This window comes from Pygocentrus nattereri, chromosome 14 (assembly GCF_015220715.1).
Source record: "Pygocentrus nattereri isolate fPygNat1 chromosome 14, fPygNat1.pri, whole genome shotgun sequence".
Taxonomy (NCBI): Eukaryota; Metazoa; Chordata; class Actinopteri; order Characiformes; family Serrasalmidae; genus Pygocentrus; species Pygocentrus nattereri.
This window is the reverse complement of record NC_051224.1, coordinates 39,751,865-39,765,835: the sequence shown is the minus strand read 5'-3', so window position 1 is coordinate 39,765,835 and position 13,971 is coordinate 39,751,865. Positions and strand designations below refer to the sequence as shown.

The 13,971-nt window shown below is 44.4% G+C and overlaps 1 protein-coding gene across 2 annotated transcripts; it reads left to right on the top strand.

Annotated features, from left to right (window-relative positions):
- LOC108432776 (pentraxin-4) lies at nt 1-9,425 on the top strand. Of its 2 annotated transcripts, XM_037544672.1 has the most exons (5): nt 351-358; nt 2,353-2,385; nt 2,545-3,133; nt 4,079-4,210; nt 8,444-9,425. In XM_037544672.1, exons 3-5 carry the CDS (start codon nt 2,563-2,565, stop codon nt 9,082-9,084), a joined length of 1,344 nt encoding a protein of 447 aa, XP_037400569.1. In that variant the 5' UTR covers nt 351-358; nt 2,353-2,385; nt 2,545-2,562; the 3' UTR covers nt 9,085-9,425. The 2 variants fall into 2 exon arrangements, with proteins under 2 accessions (XP_017562369.2, XP_037400569.1); XM_017706880.2 differs by lacking the exon at nt 2,353-2,385 and having other exon boundaries at nt 1-358.
- The last annotated feature ends 4,546 nt before the right edge of the window (nt 9,426-13,971 follow it).

The following is a 13,971-nucleotide window of genomic DNA, read 5'->3' as shown; positions in this document are numbered from 1 at the left end:
GGCAGGAATCTCAGAGGATGCGCACTTGTACGCTTGAGCTGGACGTCGTCGTGGCTGCTCTGTTAAACCCATCTAGTTCTGCTCTGGACTCCCTCTTGGACGGCCTGTCTAATGGAAAGGCCACATTGTGTGTCTATGAAGAGTAACCCGCTCACATCCACATCCCATCGCTCCAAAGACTGAGAAAGTGGACATTCCCGCTGGTCCGTCCGCTATGGGTTGCAGCAGGGCAGCTGTGGGCGTCCTTCTGATCCTCGTCGTCCTTCAGGTACAGCTGAACCGGGGGCAAAGGTCACGGTTGGCGTCTGCAGAAACAAGGAAGCGTTTGTATCAAAGGTTGAGGAGGCTGGACGAGCAGGTTTGTGCTGTAACATGAACGCATTGAGGCTTTCGTCTTTTTGTTTTGAGCTTATTTTTCCATCACAGCTGACTGTCCAGGGGGATTTCACAGTGCTGAGATGTCATGTGAGATTGTGTCTTGGAAAAAGTCATAAAATGTTCGAATGAATTTGCAATTTGAGTTGTGAAGTACAGTGATTACATTATGGCTAACAAAGATCGCTGCAGGCCTGGTTTTCTTTATAATAGAAAAAACAGTAGGAGCGTAATCAAAGCGAAGGGCCAGATGCTTTGGTTGTGATTATAAACGCGGTTTGCAGTGGTGGATGAAGTACACAAATCATGTACCTGAGTTAAAGGTAAAATATTCCTCCAGTAAAAGTAGAAGCTCCTCCCTTTAGACCTCCACTGGAGTAAAAGTACTAAAGTATTTCCCTTCAAATGTACTTAAGTATAAAGTAAAAGTACTAAAAGAGGAATTCTGGCTCTGATGTCCTGTTATCATTTTTATAACCAGACTGGCTTCATGAACTCATTTCAGGTGAAAGTCCTCCAGCGTCTCTCTTGGTAAACCAGTCTTTTAATAGAACGTCATTAATTAGTGACGCTGACGTCTATTAAAATGATCAGAAGCACAAAACACTGAAGGTAAACAGTTTCCATCAGGGAGAACCGAGTGGCTCTGAAATCACTTTTTACACAAGCAAAGTTTCAGTTTCAGATTTATTTACAACTTAGTTCCAAGTTTAAGTTGAATAAAAACTGGCTTTAAACTCAGGATCACAGATGAGCTCCTTTACTATGTTGATCTGTAGGCGTCTGTTCATAAACATAAACCAGCCCAAACTCATTTACTATAAAATGAAATGGTGTTTGTAGAAATTCAGAAAAAAGCCGCGTCAGTCTCGACTGCATATGTGGACATATTTCTATATTGAGCTCTATTTACAGGTTAGGTTAGTTCATCATTTATGTTGAACAGACTCTCCCAAAGTTTTACGCTGCTGCGCTGACGTTGAACCGCGTGCTGCACTGGGTCGGTATGACCAACAGGTCAAAACCAGCTCTAAACAAAGTGACCGCTGGGCCCTGATTGGTGCTCTGGCTTTGCGCTTCTTTCGTTTTGACATGTTACGTTTTTATACACACAGAAACCAAAAGGAACCACAGATTTCTCAAAATGTAGGAGGAAAAAGTCGGATATTAGACTCTGAAATTTTAATGGCAACAGAGGTCATTCATTTTTCTCATAGAGAAATTCCTCTTAGACCAGTAATTCCTTATAAAGGGAATGAAAGAATGGCACAGAGTGACGACACGACTTCAGTGGTCTATGTCACCAACTGGGGCCAGTCATACACTGCTAGAAATTCATTCATCAAGATACAAACAGTGTAAATGTTCCCTCAAAGGTTCTACAGTGGTTCTAAGGTCTGATTGTGGAGATTAAATCAGTTCCTCCAGGTGAAAAGTTGGTATTTGTACCTTTTAATAACGGAATGTTTTAAAACAGAACAGTAGAGTAAAAGCCTGGAGGCGAGGCGAGGCGGGGTGTGTGGAGTCAGTACAGCTTAGAACAGATCATTTCAGTGGATTACGGTTCAGTTATGTTCCCTGACTAAAGGGACTGAGATACACCATTGAGGGTCCCACCCCAGTGACAAGAGGGGCACTGCCCCAATGACAGTTTAGTACTTTTATTTCTGAGTGTAGCGCCACCCACTGGATGAATTTCTATCCTGATGGTAGTGTCCTCTCTCAAAAGAAAATGCCCCCATCCACAGGGCAAGGGAGGTTAATGAATAGCAAGAAAATGATGTAAATCACATTATGGCCTTCACAGTTACCAGATCTCAACCCAGTTGAACAGGAGATTCAAGGAGACACCTCCTCGTTTCTCCACTCACTGTCCATCTTATCAGCTCCACTTACTGTATAGCTGCTCTCTGTAGTTCTACAGTTACAGACTGTAGTCCATCTGTTTCTCTGATACTCTGTTACCCTGTTCTTCAGTGGTCAGGACCCCCATGGACCCTCACAGAGCAGGTACTATTTGGGTGGTGGACCATTCTCAGCACTGCAGTAACACTGATGTGGTGGTGGTGTGTTAGTATACCATACCATACTCCATGTACCATACTTTTCATTGGTGTATGTTTTAATGTGTGGTCTCTGAATATTTCAACATTCCTATATCCCACTCAGTTTAGAAGATTCCAAGAGATGACCCTCACACATCTACAGAGCATTGCTGAGAGCTACAACATCTCCTACACCATGGACTCCCGCTTCCTTATGCTGACCCAGCACTTTGAAGGCATTTCAAAAGAGATAAGCTCTTTTAGAGCGGCAACTGAGCAGGACCTCGACTCTCTAAAGTCATGGAGCAGGAAACTGCAGAGGAAGACCAGGCGATTGGAGCTGAGGCTCGTCAGTGCGGAGCGGGCAGTCAAGGAAAACACCCGGTTGGCCCACAGGCAGCTCCAGGAACAAAGGAGAGCTATGACCAACCTGACCCAGGAGCTGGGGGCTCAGCAGGGCCGAATCAGGGCTGTGGAGGCCCAGCAAGGCAAGATCCATCATCTTCAGGACGCGCTTAGAGAACAGATGAGTAGGCTGGAGGATCAAATGAGGAGCGTCCAGCATACTTCCGGAAACGCCCTCAGTAGGAATGAGAAGAATCAAGTCTTTTCACGCAGAGCAGAGCAGCCCAAAGTTTCCAAGGACAACAGGATGAAACATCGGCTTCCTCCTCCAGCAGTGAGGGCCACCAGCGCACCGGATCCATATTCAGGTGATAAGAGGTTTCCACATGAATTAAATCAAAAGGGGAAGCATCAGGGCCTTCAGCGCTGTCAGACAATGCTTAATGGTTCGAATTATCCCATTCCACCTTAAATGGTCCCTGAGGTGCCAGAATGTAACTGTGTCACTAATTAAGGTGGAACGGGAGAATTCAAACAAGAAACTGACATCAGCTTTGCAACTCTTTAGTGTTTGTCAGTTTCTCTCTGCACATTAAATGTGTCAGTAAACCAGCTGGACTGATTATAAACACTAATAAGTCCATTCGTCTCCAAATTATCGTTCATCTTAAATCTCTCTCTTTGCCGTTTCATAGCTACTTGCTGGGCGAGACTGTTGTCTGTGTTGCTATGGTGACCAGCCGTCTGGGTTAAAGGGTGAATCAGCAGTTCTACATTAACTCCAGCGTTTAAGACCATTTACTGTTAAACTGTGTTGAAGGATCAGCAGAGCTTCATTTTACTGTAGAGGAGGATTATTTTATTATTACCTACTGATCTGATTCAGCTGTGGAGCCACGACAGGGCAGTGAAAGAGGCCTAACATGTTAGTTTAACTACCAGCATAATAAGGAAGCGACAGACAAAACTCTGTCCTTCTGGAAGTTCTAGAGACATCATTGAGCGTGAACATGAGCCATAGTCTAAGCAGGTTTCAGTCCGTTGTTAGCTGCTACTTACAAGGTAAAATGTTAATGTCTGTTACGAGCTTCAAATGAAACACATGGGATTCTTTCTTAAAGCTTCACGTCTGCGTTTAATCTAGAGAGGCCAAAAAAAGTGTGTTAATGCGAATGGCATGAATAGCCTGAACTGAAGGTCCAACCACAGTTCAGCGCTGCACATCTATAACACCGCTGCAGTGCATTGCTGTAATACATTATTAATAGAAATGAAACACACTAAAATCAATTCAATGCTTTACTCGTTTTCAGTGCAGACACCCAGTCAGACCACCGCCCTGCCAACATCTCAGCCCGAGGAGACAGAGCAGATCCACGGCCTCCTTCATCCTCCTCTCCGACACAAGATCCCACAGCACTACACCCCGGAGAAACCCGCTACAAGTACGTACCCACCTTACCTGACCCAGCTCTGGGCCTGCTTGCACTGTTTAGGGTGGAAAAAGACAGGGATCAAGCCAAGTTCTAGACTACATGTTGACTCTACTTACAGCGCTGTGTAGTCCAGGACTAGGCTTAATCCCTGTCTGGGAAACTGACCCACTATGTTTTCCTGGCTATAATACACTTGACTGAGACACAGAGTTCAGCCTCATCAGTTTTACAGAATTCATATTTTTTATTAAAAGTCCATGGTTAGGGTGAGAAACGTCCTTGAAGACGCTCCTCTTATATCACCACTTATATCACCTCTGGTGAATGTGTAGACTATCAAGGCCTAACCATGAACGCCACTCGCTGCTTTAGCCCTTTAAATACCAAGAACCTGCCAGTGGCTCAAAAAACTACTGGTCTGCTACTGGTCAAATTACAGTACTGTGTACCTTACAAGTCCATCTTGTACTTATTTAATTACCAGTAAAAACAACGGCAAGTTATTCATATTTCAGAAATATACGAGATGTAAGATAATCCACTATATGGAGAGTATGACATTCCTAACAAACACCTGGAAGAGATACCAAAACTCCCCCCACCAGGTAAACAGCACTGAAACCTTTGATCTCTGAGAGAGAGGAGAAGATCAAGCTGCTTCAGATCTAAAAACATCCACAGGTGTTTCTGTCCGTCCTTCCACTGTGAGAAGACCACTCAGCGCGGTGGGTCTGAAAGGATGTGTGGCTGATCAAGAAGAATACTTTCACTGGAACACCAAAACTGGACATCTGAGGTTAGATTTTATGGACTGATGAGTCTATGGCCCAGTCCCATTTCTCATTTTTACCCCAACCCCTGGTTTTCGAGTGTTGCCTCTTGGACCTGAGCTACAGGGCAGTGGTTGAGATCTTTCCTCTGAAATGGGAGCCTCAAATAAACAGAGCATCACTTCATTAACAGCTACTAGCGCTGCTCTGTAGGCGACCTTGCCCGCCTACCAGTTAGTTTTTTATGCTTGTTATGATGAAAAGGACCATAATAAACTGAAACGACACTAAACTAAGATAAAATAATGGTTATCGTCATTTTTTAACAGAAAATTCTCACATTTGTGGGTTTCTCTGGTCTCTTGTTCAGCCAACTTGCCGGTTTTTCTTTATTTCTCATATTTCTCTGTTTGGAGTCTCTGAAAAACCTCCGTTTGGAGGGTCATGTAGCCCCAACACTTCGCCCCACCCCTCTATCTCAACAAGAATCGGGACGCCACACCCGTAGACGTGAGCACGAAACAGAGGGCTAAGGGCTCAGTGGTAGGGACGAGGGGTCAATTGGGATTGGGCCTAAATCTGTAATTGGAATTACTTGGATTATGAGAAGCAGCAACCAACATCTAAGACTGAGCTTTGGAAGGTGTGTCTGCAGACTGAAAACTGAGTCTCCTGGAAAGAATGGAAGCTGGAATAAAGGGAAGGAGTAAACACACTGTGTAATTTTCTTAAATATGTATTATAAATACATGATTTCTGACAGTAAAACATGGATAACTGAGCGTATCTAAAGGCCACTTCGACTGGAACTCTCTGACCTGTGACTCTGCACAGTGTATAGCATGTAAAAGTGAATCTAGTGAGTATTAAGGCTTGTGATGATTAGCCTCAGTTCAGAAAGCAGCAGTGCTCTGAAAAAGGAGTGCCCGCGACAGCCTCTTTAATAGGGTGGTGGAAAACATTTAAGGTTGCACCACCCTCTTCATGGGTTGGGTGTCACATGAGGAACGTGCTGATATCTACCTGCCAGGCAAAGCAGAGAAAGTTGCTGAGTGACGTTGCAATCAGACAGCATTCTTTAGGCACTGTATACACAAGAGTTGCGGTCATACGTGTATATAGTACACTTCAGCTGTCCCGGCACTAGGGGGGGCCATTTTCTGAGTAGTTAACTGGTTAAGATGTAAACAGAGTCATTCGGAGCAGTTTGGTGTGAAACGTCTGTTCTAGAGAAACTAACCGAGTCAGAACTGTTCACAGTGGTGGTGATAGGAACCAGACGTCCCCCTCTAAAAGCTCCCTCTCAGAACGTTAATGGTTATGGATTCACTGCCTGATGACTGAGACGCTGTTTTACAAGAGAGGATTGGATTTTGGTGGAGGGAGACATGCAGGGCGCTGTGAGGCAAAATAGTCCCCAAAGAAAACTCATTATTCCAGATTTTCCACTATTTTCCATCATCAACATTCCATATAAGCTCAGAAGACTCATGTAGGTTCTCTGGTGGTTCTGGATGGTAAATAAAACGTCTATATCTATGTTGTAGTCATGGCGACGCCTGGTTCCCTTCACCACCACTGTAAAGACGTCTGAACCACTTCATACCAAGACCCACTCTGAATCACCCTGTTTACATCTCAACCACCGATTTATGGTTTTGGTGATGAATTTTGAAAAATCAGTGGAAAGAAGTTGCTAAATACAGTCTTTTGGGCTCCGGTGAAAAAAACAAAGCCCCCTCAACGTATAAAAAAGACTTTTCATGAATTCTAACACATCGCAGTGCCAGTTGCTGCTCCAGTGTAGAATACTGGTATTATCATTGGTGAAAAATGTTGGTAATCATTATATGATTGTGAGAATATTGTAAGATTATTCAATTTGTTTTAAACTCTTACTTATTTTAAGGAATCTCACTGAGTGGAATTGCCTCATTCCAGAGGCAGATCATTTCGCTGGTTCTAAATATTTGTGATTATTTGAATTGATCACAAATTCCTATGGTAGCTAATCATCAGATAAGATCTAATCACTGTGACGGGCCTTGGTGTGACAGTAGAGTCGACTGTACCTGCAGACACGCACTCTCAGCCTCAGTGACGTCACACGCACATGCACTGTGTGCTACAGTGGCACAATATTCCCAACAGCACGCTCCGTCTTTTTCCATCTCGGTAACCATATCATCACTTAACCCATTTTCTGGAAATGACATAGCTAGAGAATTGCATTTAATGTACGCTATATGGACAAAAGTATTGAGACACACCTCTTAATCACTGAATTCAGGTGTTTTATTCAGTCTCATTGCCACAGGTGTATAAAATCAAGCACCTAGCCATGCAGTCTGCCTTCACACGCATTAGTGAAAGGATGGGCCGTTCTAAAGAGTGAATTCGAGTGTGGTGCTGTAACAGGAGGCCACCGTTGCAACAAGTCAGTGAAGTTTCTTCCCTCCTAGATTTTCCATGATCAACTGTGAGCGCCATTATTGAAAAGTGCAACCACAGCAACTCAGCCATGAAGTGTCAGACCACGTAAAGTTACATGAGTTCTGAGGAGCACAGAGCATAACAGCCTCCAACGCTCTGCTGACTCAATGACTGCAGAGATCAAACCTCCTCTGGCATCAACAACAGCACAGAAACCGCACCAGGAGCTTCGTGGCAGGGTTTCCATGGCCGAACAGCTGCATGCAAGCCTTACATCACCAAGTACAAAGCCAAGCGTCCAATGTAGCGGTGTAAAAGCACCGTCACTGGACTCTGGAGCAGTGGAAACGTAATCTGTGGAGTGATGAATCAGCTCTGTCAGCCTGATGGACGAGTCTGGGTTTGGCGGTTGCCAGGAGAACATTACCTGCCTGACTGCACTGAGCCAGCTGTAAAGTTTGGTGGTGGAGGGATGATGCTATGGGGATGTTTTTGAAGGGTTGGTCTAGCACCCTTAGTTCCAGTGAAGGGGAATCTTAATGCTTCAGCACTAACTTCAGCACTAACTTTGGCCTCCAACTTTGTGGGAACAGTTTGGGGAAGAACCTTTCCTGTTCCAGCAGGACTGAGTCCCAGTGCACAAAGCAGCTCCATGAAGTCATGACTGGGTGAGTTTGAACTTGATTGGCCCTCACAGATTCCTGACCTCAACCCCATCCAACACCTTTGGAATGAACTAGAACGGAGATTGTGTTCCAGGCCCTCTCGTCCATCATTAGTGTCTGACCTCACAAATGCTCTTGTAGAAGCTTCCCAGAAGAGTGGAAGCTGTTAGAGCTGCAAAGGGGGACCAGCTCCATATTAATGCCTATGGATTTAGAATGGGAGTCATAAAAGCTCTGGTAGGTGTGATGTGAAGGTGTCCCAATACTTTTGTCCATACAGTTTTTTTTTTAAGTTTTCAGCACTAGAGGTAAAACCAAGTGCACTGTATGAGTCCTAACCAGTTCTGTTTATTCCCTTTTCCTTCATTCTACAGTTTGCAATGTGAACTCGGTGCTGCTGTTCCCATCTGCATCCACCAAAAATTACGTCACCTTCCACACACCTTTCCTGACCGGCATCCACGAGCTGTCCGTGTGCATCTGGCTGAGAGTGGACGCAGAGTATGTGGGCACACTGCTGTCTTACGCCACAGAGGACAACGACAACACTCTGGTCCTCTATGGCCGCAGGGCCAGCGTGCTTGGCAACATGGACTTTGTGATCGGAGATCCAGCCTATCGTGAACTGACCACAGACAACATGCTGGATGGCCAGTGGCACCATATGTGCGTGGTTTGGTCTTCCATTGAAGGCCGGTTTTGGCACTACATTGATCGCCGCCTCATCTCCACGGGCTCCAAGTTCCAGAAGGGCTATGAAATCCCTCCAGGTGGCTCAATGATCCTGGGACAGGAGCAGGACACGGTAGGAGGAGGGTTCGATCAGGCCGAGGCGTTTGTGGGCAGGCTGGCCGGCTTTGCCTTGTGGACCCGGGCACTAAGTCCAGGTGAAGTATCTGGGGTGGCCACTGGGAAAGGTGTGCCTAGAGGAGCAGCACTGACCCTGGATGATGTGGAAGCTCTGCATGGCTCCGTCCAGCAAGTGACCTGCCGATGTCTGGAACATTGTACCTAGATATATATGTATATATATTAAAAAAACACCCAACTTATCCCAAATATAATCAGCCAATACATGTACAGTGTCTGGTATACGGCAGTAGTAACATATTCAGCTTCCTAGCAGGATAATATCTCTGCCTTCCTTCTGTATTCACAAGATTCCCGAAAGTCCACCTCAAATGTTACTTCCACCTTGTGGTCATGACATGCATTACATAACAAGACAGTACAAAAAAGCTCCTACCTTGTCAGTCCACCTTGTAGATGTAAAGTCAGAGACGACAGCTCATCTGCTGCTGCACAGTTTGTGCTGGTCATCCTCTAGTCCTTCATCAGTGGTCACAGGACGCTGCCCACAGGACGCTGCCCACAGGACGCTGTTGGCTGGATATTTTTGGTTGGTGGATTGTTCTCAGTCCAGCAGCGACACTGAGGTGTTTAAAACCTCCAGCAGCACTGCTGTGTCTGATCCGCTCAGACCAGCACAACACACACTAACACACCACCACCACGTCAGTGTTACTGCAGTGCTGAGAATGATCCACCACCCAAATAGTACCTGCTCTGTGAGGGTCCATGGGGGTCCATGTACAATGACACATCATACCTAACACATAAAGGAAACAATTTCAGTGCACTTATCCTCAACTAGGCCAGCCACAGTGAGTTAATTAGCTGGCTAAGTGAACTCTAATGTTCCCTCCCTGCTAGAAAAGCCAGCATAGAGCAGCATATGTTGTGTTTTGGAAGCTGGTATGCTGGTCAAGCAGCATGACTGTGCTGGGTGACCAGCTAAACCAGCATAGAACATAGGGCTTAATGGGTTGGTATGACAATGTAAAGCCCATGTCTCAAACAGAAGGCCTGCAGGCCAAGTCCGGCCCGTGGCACGATGCTTTTCTGCCTGCAAATATTAGCCCGTTTCACCAGGAGCTGCACTACAGTTCCCAGTGTAGTGCGCTACAACGTAATGTGTGCCCCCCCCCCCCCCCCCCCCCCCAACAATGATCTGCGGCACTGCACCACAAAAAAATGCCCAGTCCAAACGAATGGGCAGTTGTAAAAACCCTACTGTACACTGGGGGCACTTAAAGAGGTTTAATGCAGTCTATCGTTTTATATAAAATTAATTATTCATTATTTTTTAACTATTTTCACCATTTAAGTTTTGGCATGTTTTTTTATACACAATGGCCTGTTGGTACAACGTCAAGTAAAAATAATATAAAAACACAGCTGCTCACAGAATTGCTGAGATTTTTTAATGTGGTCTAGTGGTTGAGCTTGATCCTGGTGTACCAGGTCCTAATGGTTTAACAGGTGACTAACGGCTTATTCTAAATGCGTTTGGTGTTCTACAGGAAACTAGTGGTCTGTATTGTTTCACATTAGGAAGCAAAAACATTACATTTTAATCTTAATTGGTTTTAATGGCTTTTTCAGCAGAGATACCAACTCAGGATTCTGTTTTCAATGGAAGTGGTAGGAACCAGGAGTCGCAATTCTATAAGTAATGTTTATAGTAAAATTGCAGTAAATCTGGGAATATATGTTTTATTTTGGGGACTATTTGCCTTATAACGCTATGTATATATATATACATATATATGGGCATCAGGCAGTGAATTCATAACCATTTCATGTAGGAACTTTCTGTGAGGAGCTTTTAGAGGTGGACGTCTGGTTCCTATCACCACCACTGTGAACAGCTCTGACTCAGTAAGTTTATCTAGAACGGAGCGTTTCACGCCAAACTGCTCTGAACGACTCTGTTTACACCTTAACCACTTAATTATGCAGACTTTTTCAAAAATCTAGTGCAATTGCTTTTAAGATGACACTGAAGATTCCCCCAAGGGGAAGTGGTGAGGGCGAGTTAAAGCAGTACTGAAACGGAGGCGTTGAGGTTCTGCTAAAAGATCCCATTATTAACACAAATGCCAACTTCAGTAATGTTTTGCAGTGTTTTCCGTTGTGAAATTCAAGAAAAATCATCAATAAAAATGCTGAACACTAAACAGGTTCTTATTCTTTTTTTACTGAAATATTCATCAGAATATATACCCACTTAAAAAAGAGGGTTCTTTCATAAAGGTAATGGGTAAAGGAATGTGTTGAATATGGTTCTATATAGGACCCTTTTTGAAAAGCACTAAAAAGGGGCCTTGTGCTGTCAAGCTTATTACAACAGCAGAACCCTTTACGGTGCTATATGGAACCCTTTTCGAAAAGGGTCCTATATAGAACCATATTCAACACATTCTGCATCAATCTGAAGAACAAAGATGCAAATGTAAGTGCAACTGGCACCATATAGAACTTATGTTTCTATAAAGAACCATAATCTTTCCTAAAGACTCATGTCTTTACTATTTAACTAACTTGACTAACTTTACTATTTAACACCGTCTGGCCCGCTCTTCTGGGCGATAAGCTCACAGTGTTGCAGGTAGACGCCCCCCTTGTGTCCTGGATTGTTGACTACTTGACTGGCACACCACAGTATGTACGCCTGCAGCACTGTGTGTCAGACAGAGTGGTCAGCAACACTGGAGTCCCACAAGGAACTGTCCTCTCTCCCTTCCTCTTCACCCTCTACACCACGGACTTCAGCTACTGCACAGAGACTTGCCACCTTCAGAAGTTTTCTGATGACTCTGCAATAGTTGGGTGTATCAGCAGGGGTGAAGAGGATGAGTCCAGGGCGACGGTGAAGGACTTTGCCGCATGGTGCGAGCGGAACCACCTGCAGCTCAACGTGACAAAGACAAAGGAACTGGTGGTGGACCTGAGGAGGGACAAGGCACCGGTGACCCCTGTGTCCATCAGCGGGGTCAGTGTGGACACTGTGGAGGATTACAAATATCTGGGTGTGTATATTGACAATAAACTGGACTGGGCTAAGAACACTGATGCCCTCTACAGGAAGGGCCAAAGTCATCTCTATTTTCTGAGGCGCCTGAGGTCCTTCAACATCTGCCGGACTATGCTCAGGATCTTCTATGAGTCTGTGGTGGCGGGTGCTATCCTCTATGCTGTTGCATGCTGGGGAAGCAGGCTGAGGGTGGCAGACGCCAACAGACTCAGCAAACTGATCCGCAAGGCCAGTGATGCTGTGGGTGTGGAGCTGGACTCGCTGACGGCCGTGTCGAAGAGGAGGACGCTGTCTAAGCTGCAGGCCATTATGGACAGTGGCTCCCACCCACTCTACGACACGGTGATGAGGCACAGGAGCTCATTCAGCTCAAGACTCACTCTACCGAAATGACCACAGAGCGCCACAGGAGGTCATTCTTACCTGTGGCCATCAAACTCTATAACTCCTCCCTCAGTGTACAGTAACTCAGAAGTGGAATAAATCAAACTGCCTTACACAGTATGTTTCATATTTATTACCACAGTCGCCGCCACTTCACTGTATTTAAATCTCATGTACATATAGTTGCAAATTCCTCTGTTTTGTTTTAAATTATTAAAGTGTTTATTATTTTATATAAATGGTTGCAACTGTGATTTCCCTCTGGGATCAATAAAGTGTTCTGACTCTGACTCTGACTCTGACTCTGATTCTGATTCTGATTCTGATTCTGATTCTGATACTGATTCTGATTCTGATTCTGACTCGCATTCTGATTCTGATTCTGATTCTGACTCTGACTCTGATTCTGATTCTGACTCTGACTCTGATTCTGATTCTGATTCTGATTCTGATTCTGATACTGATTCTGATTCTGATTCTGACTCTCATTCTGATTCTGATTCTGATTCTGATTCTGATACTGATTCTGATTCTGATTCTGATTCTCACTCTCATTCTGATTCTGATTCTGATTCTGATTCTGACTCTGATTCTGATTCTGATTCTGACTCTGATTCAGACTCTGACTCTGATTCTAAAGAACCCTTGAAATGACGTCCGACGTAGTGACCTGTTTTCCATGCTGAGGAAGCGTGACTGAGACCATACGCGTAGAAACGTGAGTTGTCTCCTAGAAAATGTCTGTAAGGGAACATAGAGAACTGGGGAGCACAGGACTAGAATATAGGGAATGTAGTCTCTAAAATTACAAAGAGGAACGTACACCTGGGCCGTGGGGATGCAGGGATGACAACAAGGCCGGTGGCGCCAGATCAAACGTCATGTCTGAGGACAGAGCGACTGAAGAGTGGTTGGGTAGTGTAGTGGTTGGTTAGTGTAGTGGGCAACACCTCTGCCTCCTACACTGTAGACTGTGTTTCAATCCCCACCTGGGCAAAGATCCTACACTATACCAATAATAGTCCTTGGGCAAGACTCCCAACACCACCTTGGCCTTCCTGTGTAAAATGATCAAATAGTAAATCTTGTAATGTTGTAAATGAAGAGAAGTGGCTGAAAAGTGTGTTAGTAACGGATCACGTCAGGCATCTGTCCAGTTACAAGCATAATGTCTTCTGCTTTTTAGCATTTACAGGGATCTTTTCATGTTTTGAGAGATAAAAATCAATGAAAGCCACAGTTGAAAATTTTATACACTGTGAAAAACGCAGTAAATATATCCAATATTTCTCATTATGAGATCATTATAAGAATATTATGAGATTATTCTGTGGATTTCTGTACATTTTTACTGGGTGTACTGTACATTTTGTCTTATGAAGGTGTCTCATTCAATGGGAAGATCTTTTTACTTGTTTCAAGCATTATTTCTTCTTATCTGCATCATTTCGTAAAACGATAAAAAACAATCTGCCGAAAGAAAAGGACACTTTCCCCAGGGACAATTATTTAAAACAAGAAAAACACGTATGGAAATAGACTGTGACATAATTCATCACGGCGATGACTGTCATATACAACCCCAATTCCAGTGAAGTTGGGACGTTGTGTAAAACATAATACGATGATTTGCAAATCATT

Bases quoted from the DNA above. Each gene is read 5' to 3' on its own strand.
- LOC108432776 (XM_017706880.2), top strand. From the start codon at position 215: ATGGGTTGCAGCAGGGCAGCTGTGGGCGTCCTTCTGATCCTCGTCGTC. The intron at 359-2,544 runs GTTTGTGCTGTA...TATCCCACTCAG, and splicing joins TGAGGAGGCTGGACGAGCAG to TTTAGAAGATTCCAAGAGAT. The intron at 4,211-8,443 runs GTACGTACCCAC...TTCATTCTACAG, and splicing joins CCCGGAGAAACCCGCTACAA to TTTGCAATGTGAACTCGGTG.